The following is a 12811-nucleotide window of genomic DNA, read 5'->3' as shown; positions in this document are numbered from 1 at the left end:
TTTAGATTTCTCAGGAGGCAAGTAAGGTGGTCTGGTATTCCATCTCTTGAAGAATTTTCCACAGTTTGTTGTGTTTCACACAGTCAAAGGCTTTAGTTAGTCAATGAAGCAGAGGTAGATGTTTTTCTGGAACTCTCTTGCTTTTTCTATGATCCAGCAGATGTTGGCAATTTGATCTCTGGTTTCCCTGCCTTTTCTAAATACAGCTTGAACATCTGGAAGTTCTCAGTTCATATACTGTTGAAGCCTAGCTTGGAGAATTTTGAGCATTACTTTGCTAGCGTGTGAAATGAGTGCAGTTGTGCAGTAGTTTGAACATTCTTTGGCACTGCCTTTCTTTGGGATTGGAATGAAAACTGACCTTTCCCTGTCCTGTGGCCACTGCTGAGTTTTCCGAATTTGCTGGCGTATTGAATGCAGCATTTTAACAGCATCAGCTTTTTGGAGTTGAAGTAGCTCAGCTGGAATTCTATCACCTCCACTAGCTTTATTCATAGTGATGTTTCCTAATGCCCACTTGACTTCTCATTCCTGGATGTCTGGCTTGAGGTGAGTGATCACACCATCGTGGTTATCTGGGTCATGAAGATCTTTTTTGTATAGTTCTGTGTATTCTTGCCACCTCTTAATATCTTCTGCTTCTGCCTCAGGGGTAGCCAACAAAGAATTAGTATCCAGACTAGATAAAGAACTATCAGTAAGAAAAGGGTGTGCGTGTGTGCTAAGTCATTTCAGTCTGACTGTCTATGACTCCATGGACTGTAGCCCACCAGGGACTATTTGCAGAGTGAAGGAGTGAGGCAGGCCATTTGAGGACATCACTGCCACTGTCCACACAGACACCACATGTATTTCTGTTTGGGCCACTGCAGAAGTCACTGCGCTGGTGAGGAAGTTGACTAGATGCCGTAAGGCCTTTCCAACAACCAATGAATTCCATCTGTCTGACCCTTGTTAGAATTCTTGGCCCAGGAGTAAATGTATTCCATCCCAGTAGCTTTGCGAAGTCTGTTGAATCTATTCCCAAATCATTAAAAATTAGACTACATTTCGTTAGGACAGGACTCTTTTTTTCTCCTCTCTTAGGAAAGACTCATTTTTTTTTTTCTCTCTTAACTACATAACTAGCATCTCGCACAAATCCATCATATGTGACAGATCTGTATTGAACAAATTGTTGAAAGAGAACTATATTGCAGAAGGAAGAAATAGACCAGAGGAGTGAGGGTGCAATGTGTAGAAACTTTTCATCAAGCAGAGAGGAGCAGCTTTCTCTTATTTGTGGTTTTTATGATTGTTCACTATCCTCTAGGTTTTGAGTACTTAAAAAAAAATAAAAGACATTTTGACTTTTAAAAACTAACTCTTGGTTTTCATTATTACACCCTTGAGGAGATCACCTTTTAGCACATGGTACTGGTTTGGTAGCCTACAGGTTTTTCTCTTCATAAGGTTAATTATCATGAATATGATCAAGTCACACTTTATGTACCTAATAAGCTACTACAGCGTAATAATAGAAAGCTTTCAGATCACCTCTTAGCTTTGTGATAGGCCCTATAATTAAGTGCATTCCTGTGTAGCACACCTAATGTTCACAGAAAACTTGTAAGTCTGTGGACAGAAAGAGATGCAGGTAGTTTCAGTAGGATTTTTGAGCTAATTTGGTAACTTTCCCCACAGACCAGGGTGAGCTCTGAGCAGGAGCATTTCCTCATCGTACCTTTTGGACTTCTCTACAGTGAAGTGACTGCGTCCAGTTTGGTAAGAATGTTCTTGTCGTCTTGGGCATAGACATATAAAAGTCAAGAAAAAGGGCAAAGTCTGTTTTTGTGTGATTAACTCAGGGGAAAGCTTTTACTTATTAACACTTTAAACTTTGTTTTAAATAATTTCTAGTTAGGACAACTTGAAATCCTTGTGATACTTGAAGTTTGTTTTCTTATTGCAGGTTAAAGTCAATCTACAAGGAGACATAGTAGATCGTGGGAGCACTAATCTGGGAGTGAACCAGGCTGGCTTCACGTTGCATTCCGCCATTTACGCCGCACGCCCGGACGTGAGGTGTGTCGTGCACATTCACACACCGGCCGGCGCTGCGGTGAGTGTGTGCTGCTCTGGCAGAGCCTGAGGTCACAGGGCGCTCGGCGGGCAGGGCTTCCCCTTTCCTCCGCGTTGCCCTCTCGTCGCAGCAAGTCAGAGCCCTTCATCTCGTTGGGTTAGAAGACTTTTTTTACTACCGTATGTGACTTTCTTTTGGATATATATATGTATTTAAGGGGTCCATTTACTAATTTTTTTAAACTTCATTTTTTATACTTTTATTTATCTTACGTTTGGCTGTGCTGGTCTTTGTTGCTGCGTGGGCGTTTCTCTCGTTGCAGTGAGGGGTCCCCTCTCTTGCTGTGGAGCACGGGCTCTGGGCACACAGGCTTCAGTAGGTGCAGCGTGTGGGCGTCCCTAGTTCTGACTCCCAGGCTCTAGGGCCCAGGCTCAAGAGTTGTGGCACACGGGCTTAGTTGCCCTGAGGCACGTGGAATCTTCCCGATCAGGGCTTGAACCCGTGTCTTCAGTGTTAGCAGTTGGAGTCTTTACTTTACCACTGAGTCACCAGGGAGGCCCATCTATCTGAATTTTGAAAAACGTAATAAATCTGAAAGCGTCATAAGACCTAACAAGAATCGGTGTGTTAGAGAGGGAGCGAGACTTCAGTGCCTGGGAGGCTGTGTGGAAAGTGCAGAGTGAAGCAGTGAGTGGGGAGTCCTTGTCTGAGAGGGGGAGTGGGAAGAGGAGTGGGGAGGTGGGTGGGTGGAGGAGCGGTGAAGAGGGGGTGCGGTGGGGTGGTGGCTGGAGGACCTGTGGGCTTCTTCCTGTGGAAGGGTAGTAGGGTATAGGAGACTTGAGCCTGCTTGATGGACTGTGGCAAGGAGCCCTGTGTGGGTGGAGAGATTGAGGCCTAGAGACAAACCCAGCCAGCCGTCCACAGGTAACCTGCCTGGAGTCAGTGGACCCTAGGTTGGATCGTGACTGGGGAGGAGTAAGAAGACGGGGGAAGGGAGGTCCTAGGTGGTCCAGGGGGTGGGACTCCACGTGTTCACAGCTGTTGCCTGGTTCAGTCCCTGCTTGGGGAGCTGAGATCCTGTGAACTGTGTGGTGTGACTGGTCCAGGCCGTTAGAGGAGACTCAGCCGCTTGGCCAGGAGCCCGCCCCACGCTGATGACCAAGTCTGGGCCCTCTGGTACAAACAGGCCGTCTGACAAAGCCTCAGGCCCCACAGTGTGAAGACAGGCTTTCTGGTGGTCAGTACAGCCCTGTGAGCCACACACGCAAGAGCTAGCTGGGTTGGCTTTTCATCACCAGTTTGGTATTTTAATGACTTTGTGAGCTTGTGTGTTTGACAGATGACCTCATTGATTAAGAAATACTGAATTTTACTCTATCTAGATGTTTTAATGTCATAGATCTTTGCTTGTATGGATGAACATGAGAATCTGGTTTATTTGCTTTACTTTGAAGATACGGGTCTTAATGTTGGCATCAGTTTTATTAGATATCATTCTCCAAGTGATATAGGTCTTCCAGCCCCGACAAATCCATGCTTTTAAAGGAACTCTTAGAGGTACCTTTGAGAATCTAGCATGTAATTTGTTTTAAAACTTAACAAAGTAAGTTTACTTTGTAATGAAATATCGTATAGAAAAGCTGTTACTGTGAAAGGAATTAAATAATGATATTGCCTTTTTTGGGGGTATTGTCTTTTTAGATTAACTTTTCTGTAAGAAATTATTAGTTTTAATTTAAATCTCTGGAGTCTGTTCGTCTAGGTAGAAGACATTTAAAATTAGCATATTCTAAGGTCAGTTTGGGAAATTTAAGGAAACTAAAGGGCTATATGGACACTTAGATTTTTCACTTAAATAAATGTAGAGAAATTACACAGTATACTTATCCTAAACCTTTATAAATTTCCTTTTATCTGATTTTCAGGTATTCCTATCACACCTGTGAACTAAGGTTGAAAAGTACACAAAAACCTCTCAGCTCTTCAGAAATTTCTCTTTGCAGCATTGTGCCTCATTTAGAGGAATCCATCGTCTCTCCCTGTAGCAGCTTTGGGGCTAATCTTATTAAGTCTGAGCTCACTTCTTGTTTACAGTCAGTGTGGGAGAAATCCAGAAAGATGTGAAAGTTTTTTGAAGTCTTCCTTGATAATGGTGGTTTTGATTTTTAAAAATATGCATTGGTAATAAGACCCGGAAGTGATCTTAAGGCTTACCTCAATTTCACGGTCTCCTTTATCTCTGAAAGAACAGTTTGAGGAGCGCATCTGCCAGTTGTCAGTTCGTGTGCGCTCCTGACTTGTCTGCACAAATGCCGCTGCTCGTTTTCTAGGTCTCTGCGATGAAGTGTGGCCTCTTGCCCATCTCCCCGGAGGCACTTTCCCTTGGAGAAGTGGCATACCACGATTATCATGGGATTCTGGTCGACGAGGAAGAAAAAATTTTAATTCAGAAAAATTTGGGGCCTAAAAGCAAGGTCAGTAGGCATCTAATCTGGTATTTAAATTATCGAGGGAAGAAGAAAACATGTCTGTCTTCTTGCCTGGTCCCTAGAACTTTCCTGATTCTTCCCTTAGGTTCTTATTCTCCGGAATCACGGTCTTGTGTCTGTTGGAGAGAGCGTTGAGGAGGCCTTCTATTACATCCACAACCTTGTGGTTGCGTGTGAGATCCAGGTAGGTGGTGGCCACTCCATGTGGTCTGGTCATTTCTAACTTAATTTTTCAAATACGTAAGTCACTACCATTTATGGAGGGCTAGCAGATACTGGCCCTGATATCAGGTGCTTATTTATGTTGTTATGGGTCATTTCATTTGAACCCAGGCCCTTCTTTTGAAAAAGTAGGTGCAGGGAGTAGAGCTTTGCCCACAGTCTAGCAGCTCTGGGTGCTGCTTATGCCAGGTCTGCTCAGCTCCCCGTTTGTACATTCCTCATTGTTACCCCAACTTACATCTGTGTGGTTACCCCGACTTATGTCTGTGTAGTAGCAGCTGCCAGTCTCCTTTATATGACCTTGGAAGGGGCTTTGTTTTCCCATTTTATTCTTTTTTTTTTTTCTTTTTTTTTTCATTGATATGAATCAGCCATAGATTTACACGTATTCCCCATCCCGATCCCCCCTCCCATCTCCCTCTCCACCCGATTCCTCTGGGTCTTCCCAGTGCACCAGGCCGGAGCACTTGTCTCATGCATCCCACCTGGGCTGGTGATCTGTTTCACCATAGATAGTATACATGCTGTTCTTTTGAAACATCCCACCCTCACCTTCTCCCACAGTCCCATTTTATTCTTAAGGTGTGAGTGCCCAGTATTTTTTCATGCTAAAGACAAGTTTCTGAAAATAGTCTTGTGATTTACCTGTCACTTCCATCTTGAATTTTTTATTCTTGCAGTGATTTGGTTTCTTTTGACACCTCCATTTCTATTGACGTGATCTCTCATAGTCATCTGACCTGCTTGATCAGTAAGGATCTCCAACTGTTGTGTTTGCTTATTTTGGAAAAGGTTCGAACTCTGGCAAGTGCGGGAGGGCCAGACAATTTAGTCCTCCTGGATCCTGGAAAGTACAAAGCCAAGTCCCGGGCCCCTGGGTCCCCGGCAGGGGAAGGCAGCGGATCACCGCCCAAGTGGCAGATCGGTGAGCAGGAGTTTGAAGCCCTGATGCGGATGCTGGATAATCTGGTAAGAATGTGGTCACCACTTGATGATACTGCTTTGATCTTAAGAGCACAGATGTTGGTGTTTTTATAGCCAGTGAAATGGTATTATGAAATCACTGTTTTCAGGCAGTGTCAGAATGCTTTCAGTCTCCAGAACCATGAATGTGTACCAGGGCAGTTTAAGTTCTAAGCTAAATTGTGATTGAATACACTGGTGAGGGTTTCTTGTCTCCTTTTGTTTTTAGAGATAGCATTATTTGTGTGGGGATAGTAGCACAGAGGATAATGTACTTTGCTGGGTAACTGAGTCCTCGAGTAGCAGGGTCAGCTCAGGACACATCAGCCCAAAAGCAAGCTGTCCAGGGGGCCTTTCTGCATCAGTCAGTCAGCCGAGCGTCTTATTTGTTTTAACAGTAAATTCTAGCCACTTGGGGCCTGTCTGCTGTGTTTGACACATTTTGCTGCTGATCTGTTGCATGGGAGACCCTTTGCTGCCTCCTGCACATGGAGCCCAGCGTGGTACAGAGCATGACCGTGGGGCTTTCAGCTTAATAGGAATGTTATAGTAGTCTGTGGTAGGATGTGGCCTGTCTGGTTGCAGTGAAGGATGTCATCCTTTTGCAAGGATTATAGAGGAAATTTTTGTAGAGGGTGACCCTTGAGAGTGACCTCAAAGAAGAGGTCAAACCGTGACAGCTTATGCTGGGAAAAAGGAGGCAACTGTAACCTGGCCATTGGTGCGACCGGAGACCCAGCCGCGGGCACGACAGGCGACCTGGCTGAGGGGTCAGGACCCTGCCTTTCTGGTCCGTCTGTGATCTCTCCAGTCGGTTTAAATACTCATGGCAAGGCGCTTAGGGTCAAAGCAACCTCAGTAAAGATGGATGGCTCGGTGCTGGGCCCTTCTCCTGCTACAGCATCACATCTTTTAGGGTTCAGGAGTCCGTCCTGTGGCCACATGGACATTAAATAGTGGGCGTGTGGGGCAGAGAAGCCATCAATCGGGCTGGTGCCGGCTTCACGTGAGTTCCCACCATTGGACCAGGTCTTGGCGGGGATGGGTGGCTTCAGGAGGCAGGAAGTTTCACTTTTCTGAAGAGAAGAACTCATGGATCTGGTTTAGCGTGTGCTAAGTGTCCTCAGAAGGTTCTTCTCCCTGAAGTTCTCTGACTTGGGAGAACGTTTGCTGCTGTCAAGGGAGAGCAGGGAGTGATGGGCTGAGCAGTGATGATGACGGTGTGGGTGTGACTGGGGAGGGGGTGAATGGAGAGCAGGCTCTCCTGACTGCTGAGCTCGCTTGCTCGGGAGGCTGGGCTGCACCGACTGACCGCATTGTCTAGCTGTGCGCGGGAACACAGGGAGTCCATGGCCTTGTCGGGATGTGACAGACAGATCCCAGATGCAGCCCAGCACCTCGACGTGTGCCTACGGAGCACCATGGCGGCTGCAGGGGCAGAGATGGGGCTGGAGCCAGGACTGGGCGTAGGGACAGGAAGGGAACTGAGCTCATGAAGACGACCAGCGGAAGAGGCAGGCTGGGGTAGTGCCATCTCAGGAGAGTCCCCCAGAGCAGGCTGAGGCCGGGGGCGGTAACGCTGGCATCTGACCCGGAGGCCAGCACCGGGGGGGCCGGGCAGGGCAAGGTCGTGGGCACTGCAGTCTCACCGTGCCCTCCTCTCTCCCTTGGGCAGACACTTTGGCCTTTCCCTCCTCTTACACCTACAAGCCCAGCGAGGAATGGGAGGGAGGAGTAAAAATCAAGAGAATACCAGCCTGCCACATGTTTTGCACTCAGTACTTTCTGGAAGGTGCAGAGAGAATTAGAGTTGGTAACTCTAATTTGAGGGGGGGTGGAGATAAAAGATGAAAGAAAATAAGCGAGATTATAGCAAGGGTATTTATTCAGTGCCCTTACTGTGCACAGGTTATTCTTAATATTAGAAGGCTCTGTGGTTTATCAGAAATAAACTTGAACAGCAACCACTGATTGTAGTCTGTGTTTTGGAGAAGAAAATGGCAACCCACTCCAGTGTTCTTGCCTGGAGAATCCCAGGGATGGAAGAGCCTGGTGGGCTGCTGGCTATGGGGTCGCACAGAGTCGGACACAACTGATGCGACTCAGCAGCGGCAGGAGCAGTCTGTGTTTTAACTTAGCATTCTGATCAACAGTATATGTTTGCTAATAATTCAGTCAGTAGAGAATAGTTGAAGATTCTCACACTGTAAGAAACATTTCATATGATAGTCATAAACATTTCTGGCATACACAGAAGAAATGCTAACTTGTTACCCAAAAAATCAAGATATAATTCCAGCTTCTCAAAAGAAGGAATAAAGCCAATTTTTAACATATAGTAGGTCTGAGGTCTGAGTTTTGCTCTGATTTTGGTCTGGCATTTAAAGGGGAAGAATAAAGAAAAAACCCATACCCCCTCAGAATAAAAATTTTTTGACATCCTGGATGGTTTAGTTGAACTTCATGAAGATTACTCAAGAGCCCTGACTTTCAGCAAGAGGAAATCTGAATGAATTAAGAACTGTATTTTTCAGAAGACAGTCTTTTATAGCTGAGTTGTTACTTTTTTTTTTCCTTTGAGTTGTTACTTTTTATTATTCTTCAACAAAGCATGTTTGTAAATGGGAAAAAAGCCTGTTAAAAAAGGGAAGACATTTACCTATCGTACTGAGTGTAGTTACAAAACAAAAGTAAACAACAGCCAACTCCACTCAGGGGTCATTACCACCGTTTTTTGAATGTTTTAAGGGAATGGTTGGTAATAAAGGCGGCCTCCAACGAGGGGGATCATCCAGAGAGGAAGGAGAATGCCTACATTCAGAGCAACATTTCTAAAGTAGCTTGGCAGGTAGAATGTATCCACTGACTCATCCTTGCTACCATCCCTGTGTGATCCTTTCAAATGTGAATCCCCTCGTCATTCACAGTGAAGGTGCCGTGAATCACCTGGTCTAGGCATGACACTGGGTCGGGAGTCCAGGCACAGTCCAGGCTGAGTCAGGTCCTTGGCGTCAGGCCTCCCAAGGCTGCAGTCAGGGTGCTGGCCTGGGCTGGGTTCTCAGCAGAAGGCTCTCAGGGTGGAGGACCCACTTCCAGACTCCGCACACGGTGGGCAGACTTCGTGTGCTTGCCGCTCAGGTGTCAGGGCAGCTGGCTCCTCCAGCGTCCCAGTGGGCCGGGAGGCCCTCTCAGGGTGGGCGTGCGCCCTCCTGCCGCACGTCCTGTCACCTTGGCCGGGTGCTTCTGGCTTCAAGCAGGCCCTGGGCCCGCTGGTGGTGTAGGGGAAGGGTTTTATGGAGGTGGGGCCCTGAGGGCCCCTGTCATGTCGGTCAGGCTCCCGGACACTCAGTTCTGGGGACGGGTGAGTGAGGCATCATCCTGGCCTGGAGACGCTGTCTGTGGGGTCAGCATGTGGGGGGCACACGGACTCAGTGCTGTTACAGAGGCAGGAATTAGCGGGCTGTGGGCTGTGAAGCGCAGGAGACCAGGGTTGAAGGCTCACTCAAGTGCTGCTGCATTTAGAGGTGAAGTGATTTTGCCAGGTACCAGCTGTCTGAGGTGTTTGGTCTTCCTGAAAGATTATCACAATATTTAAACTGTGACTGAAAAGGTTAAAAAAAAAGTGTTAAGTATGTTAATATAACCTGTTCTGTAGCCAGCAGCAGGTAAACCCAGGTTGCCTTTTAAATTTTAACTTTTTCTTGATATGTATATATATAAAAACAGAAGAGGGTACCTATATTAATTCTTAAGAACTGAGCATACTGTATAGCCAGCACCCATGTCAAATGCCAGCACCCAGAACCTCCTGTCCCCACTTTGAGTCTTACTGTGTCCCAGGGGTGACCCCTGTCCCTCCTAACAGCGCAGACTGGTTTTCCTCTTTTTATAAATGGAGTTGTACAGTACGTTCTTTCACATAGCGTTTCTTTCACTCCCTGTCGTGTTTGTGAACATTCATGCAGATGTTTCCCCTGGTAATAGCATGTTCTCCCTACTGTGTCCCAGCCTGCTGTGTGAATGGACCACAGTCCATCCATTCTGCTGTTGATGGACTTCTGGGTTTTTCACTTTGGGGCTTTGGGAATCGCGCTGCTGTTGGTGTTTTCGTACCTGTGAACATACTGGCACTTCTCCTGGGCAGCCACGTACATAGGGTGTGCATATTCTCTACTTTTATAGATAGTTCCAGTTTTCTAAAGTGAAATTGTGTTTTGAGATCTGGAATATTGACTGTCTCTATTTTTTCGGCCCCTAGGGTTATAGAACTGGCTACCCTTACCGATACCCTGCTCTGAGAGAGAAATCTAAAAAATACAGCGATGTGGAGGTTCCTGCCAGTGTCACAGGTTACTCCTTTGCTAGTGACGGTGATTCGGGCACGTGCTCCCCTCTCAGACACAGCTTTCAGAAGCAGCAGCGAGAGAAGGCAAGGTGGCTGAACTCGGGCCGGGGCGACGACGCGTCTGAGGAGGGGCAGAGCGGCGGCAGCCCCAAGGCGAAGACTAAGGTGTGGACGAGCGTTGCACACGATCGCGTGAAACCCTTGCTGCAGTCTCTCTCGTCCGGTGTCTGCGTGCCAAGCTGTATTACCAACTGCTTGGTCTGTGCCTCCTTCTGTTCATGGGTAGATGATGTAGAGCAGGTCGGCGCGCTGGGGCTCCGGAGGCTCTGGGACTCGCCCTCTGACCCAGACTGTAGGTAGACCTTCCTCATTAACCTTCAGCCTGAATTCAAACCCACTTCTGCTTCAGCTGTAATTCAAGTAATACTGTCTGCTTGAAACTGCTTAAGATATATTGTGCCTCTGCAGTAATTCCAGCGTTACCTAACTGCACAGCAGAGATACCGCGTCACATGCGTGGCTCAACCTCAGAGTGGCAGGTGTCATTCAGTTCAAACCGTATTTGAAGAATCTTTAATGCTTCATGACACAGATGTAGTTGGAGCTTAGCCTGCTGTTTTAATGTCATAAACTCAGCTGTTTGATTTAGTTGCTAACTTAGGCATGTTCTTTAAAGTCCTAGTGTTTTCTTAAGCAGTTTTCCCTCACGGCTCACGGGCGTCTTCTCAGCTGACCCTCTCGTTAGCCTCCTTCCCCACTTGCTGTCGTCCCAGAGCCTCCGAACGCTCTCAGCCAGCCCCCTTCTGCATGGACTGTTGCATGTGAGTAGACAGCCATAGTGGAGTCTCTGGCTCCTGCTGGGTGCGGCATGACCCAAGTGCAGCAGGCCACCTGCAAGTGCCAGCACCAGTCACTGGGAGGCGAGCCTCGTGTCAGGAGGAACGCTGCCTTGAAGGCTGCCCGCGGTCCTGGTGCTCAGACGTCCCTGGGCAGCCCTGGCCCTGGACGGTCCACCAGGCCCTGCATCCCAGTAGGCGAGGCCTAGGCGGGGCCTCATGCGAGGACAGGCCGGGACGCACGCGTCTCTGCATGGTTAGTTCCGCAGGAGCAGAGGTGAAATCAGCCTAGATGTCCTGAGACGGGGCCTCATGCGAGCCCAGCGGGCCGTCCTGCTTCCCTTGTGAAAGTGCTCCTGCTTCATAGGTTTATTGACAAGAAGTACGTTCTGTCTCCCCAGGTGGGTCTGGTGTCTCCTGAGGCACAGCTGGTGAGGCAGCCTCTGTGCCCCTGAGGAGCGTGTCAGGTGGCAGAGACTCTGCGTGCACATGGCCGGGCTCCAAGCTGGGGCCAGTCTCCTCTTCCTGCCTCCTCACCTTCCTTCTCTCTCTCTGACCCTTTCTTTCTTTTTCCGTTTCGTTTGTTTAGTTTCTAATTTAGTTTACTTGTTAAAGGGAGGGGGCCTAAAAATTACTTTCTGCTGACCATATACATACAGAGTGCTGAACTGCTGTGAGGAATTTTTCCTAAGTGTATGTGTCACAGCAGCTTTGAGCCTTATTTACTCTTTGCTTGAAAAAATATTAACTTGCCTTAGGTATTTCAGTCACTGTGTCAGCTGAAAGGGGGAGACTTTGTTCAGCTTTTAAACTTGTTTCTTACTGTTCTGGAGTAACACGAGTTCCTTGCAGTGTTCCCAGGTTGGTATATTAATTTATAATAATTGTTCTTAAGTTTTTTAACGTGTTCAAGCTTCTGAGGTGATTGCTTTAATGTTTGACTAAGCGTTGTGTTTGGTAAGAAGCTGGAGTTGTTTTTGTCTGAGGAGATAACGGCAGTGAGTGCCTCGCAGCCCATGCCCATCTCACGCTGCCTGCACAGCGGCACAGCATTGGACAGTTTCGCTGCTTTCTTCAGAAACTCTTGGTTTATGGCTATTTTATTGCCTCTTGAAAACACTCTGAAAGGCATAACATCTGCTCTCTGCCACGGGCTTGTTTTAGTGTTCAGTGCCAACTCATGCCTGAGGGTTAGAATTTGATTAAAAATCTCATGTTTGATTGGAGGTCCAAAAAAAAGGACGCATGAAAGGTGCAGCGTGCTGGTAATATGCACTGGCATCTAAAACAGCCTTCCAGCGAGGGCTTGTGAGTGCTTTACGTTTGTGTGGGACATTGTTGTAACACTCAGAGGTATTAACTATATAAAGTACTTGACATCACCAAACTCTTCCACCAGGCAGCTACTGTATAAGTCTTCATACAGTAATTTTCTTGGGTTGAAATAGCTACGCAAACAGTGCATTCTGATGCGGAGTTTATTTTAATGCCAGCTTTGGTGATGCCCACTCTTGCCTCACCGCACAGTCTTCCCTCACCGGGCCAGCCACATTGTGCCGCTTCTCATGACGCTGTCATCTCATGCTTCCCGCCGGCTTTGGTGCTGGGGTCTCTCAGAGCGGTGAACCAATGTGCTCTGAAGGGTCCTCCGTGACTAGTCCGAGGCCATCCTGGGGCGTAGCTCTGTCAGCGGCCTCTGTTGTGCCCTGGGTTTCAGCTGGGCTTTTTGACGGGCCTTGCCAGTCGGTCACAACTCTGGCTCCCTGCATGACTGGTTTCCAGCCACTTCAGTGACGCTGTGGTATGGTCATTGGTTCATTCTCTGTGAGGGTCAGTGCATGACCAGATGTGAGATGAGTTGGACAAGTTGAATGCTGTGGTGTCACTTACTGTT

At 47.5% G+C, this 12811-nt stretch overlaps 1 protein-coding gene across 12 annotated transcripts in view; it reads left to right on the top strand.

Annotated features, from left to right (window-relative positions):
• Positions 1–12811, top strand: part of ADD1 (adducin 1) — a 91364-nt gene that overhangs the window by 65293 nt on the left and 13260 nt on the right. For 8 of the 12 annotated variants that reach the window (XM_043447834.1, XM_043447830.1, XM_043447832.1 and 5 more), the window contains exons 5-10: positions 1684–1764; positions 1952–2101; positions 4393–4536; positions 4637–4735; positions 5566–5742; positions 9995–10339. In XM_043447834.1, the coding sequence (XP_043303769.1) occupies positions 1684–1764; positions 1952–2101; positions 4393–4536; positions 4637–4735; positions 5566–5742; positions 9995–10339 (996 nt within the window). The remainder of the gene's footprint in view (positions 1–1683; positions 1765–1951; positions 2102–4392; positions 4537–4636; positions 4736–5565; positions 5743–9994; positions 10340–12811) is intronic. The other 4 variants (XM_043447835.1, XM_043447836.1, XM_043447842.1 and 1 more) reach the window with 1 other exon arrangement.

This window comes from Cervus canadensis, chromosome 26 (assembly GCF_019320065.1).
Source record: "Cervus canadensis isolate Bull #8, Minnesota chromosome 26, ASM1932006v1, whole genome shotgun sequence".
Lineage (NCBI taxonomy): Eukaryota > Metazoa > Chordata > Mammalia > Artiodactyla > Cervidae > Cervus > Cervus canadensis.
The sequence above is the reverse complement of the archived record's forward strand: the minus strand, read 5'-3'. Positions and strand labels throughout refer to the sequence as shown.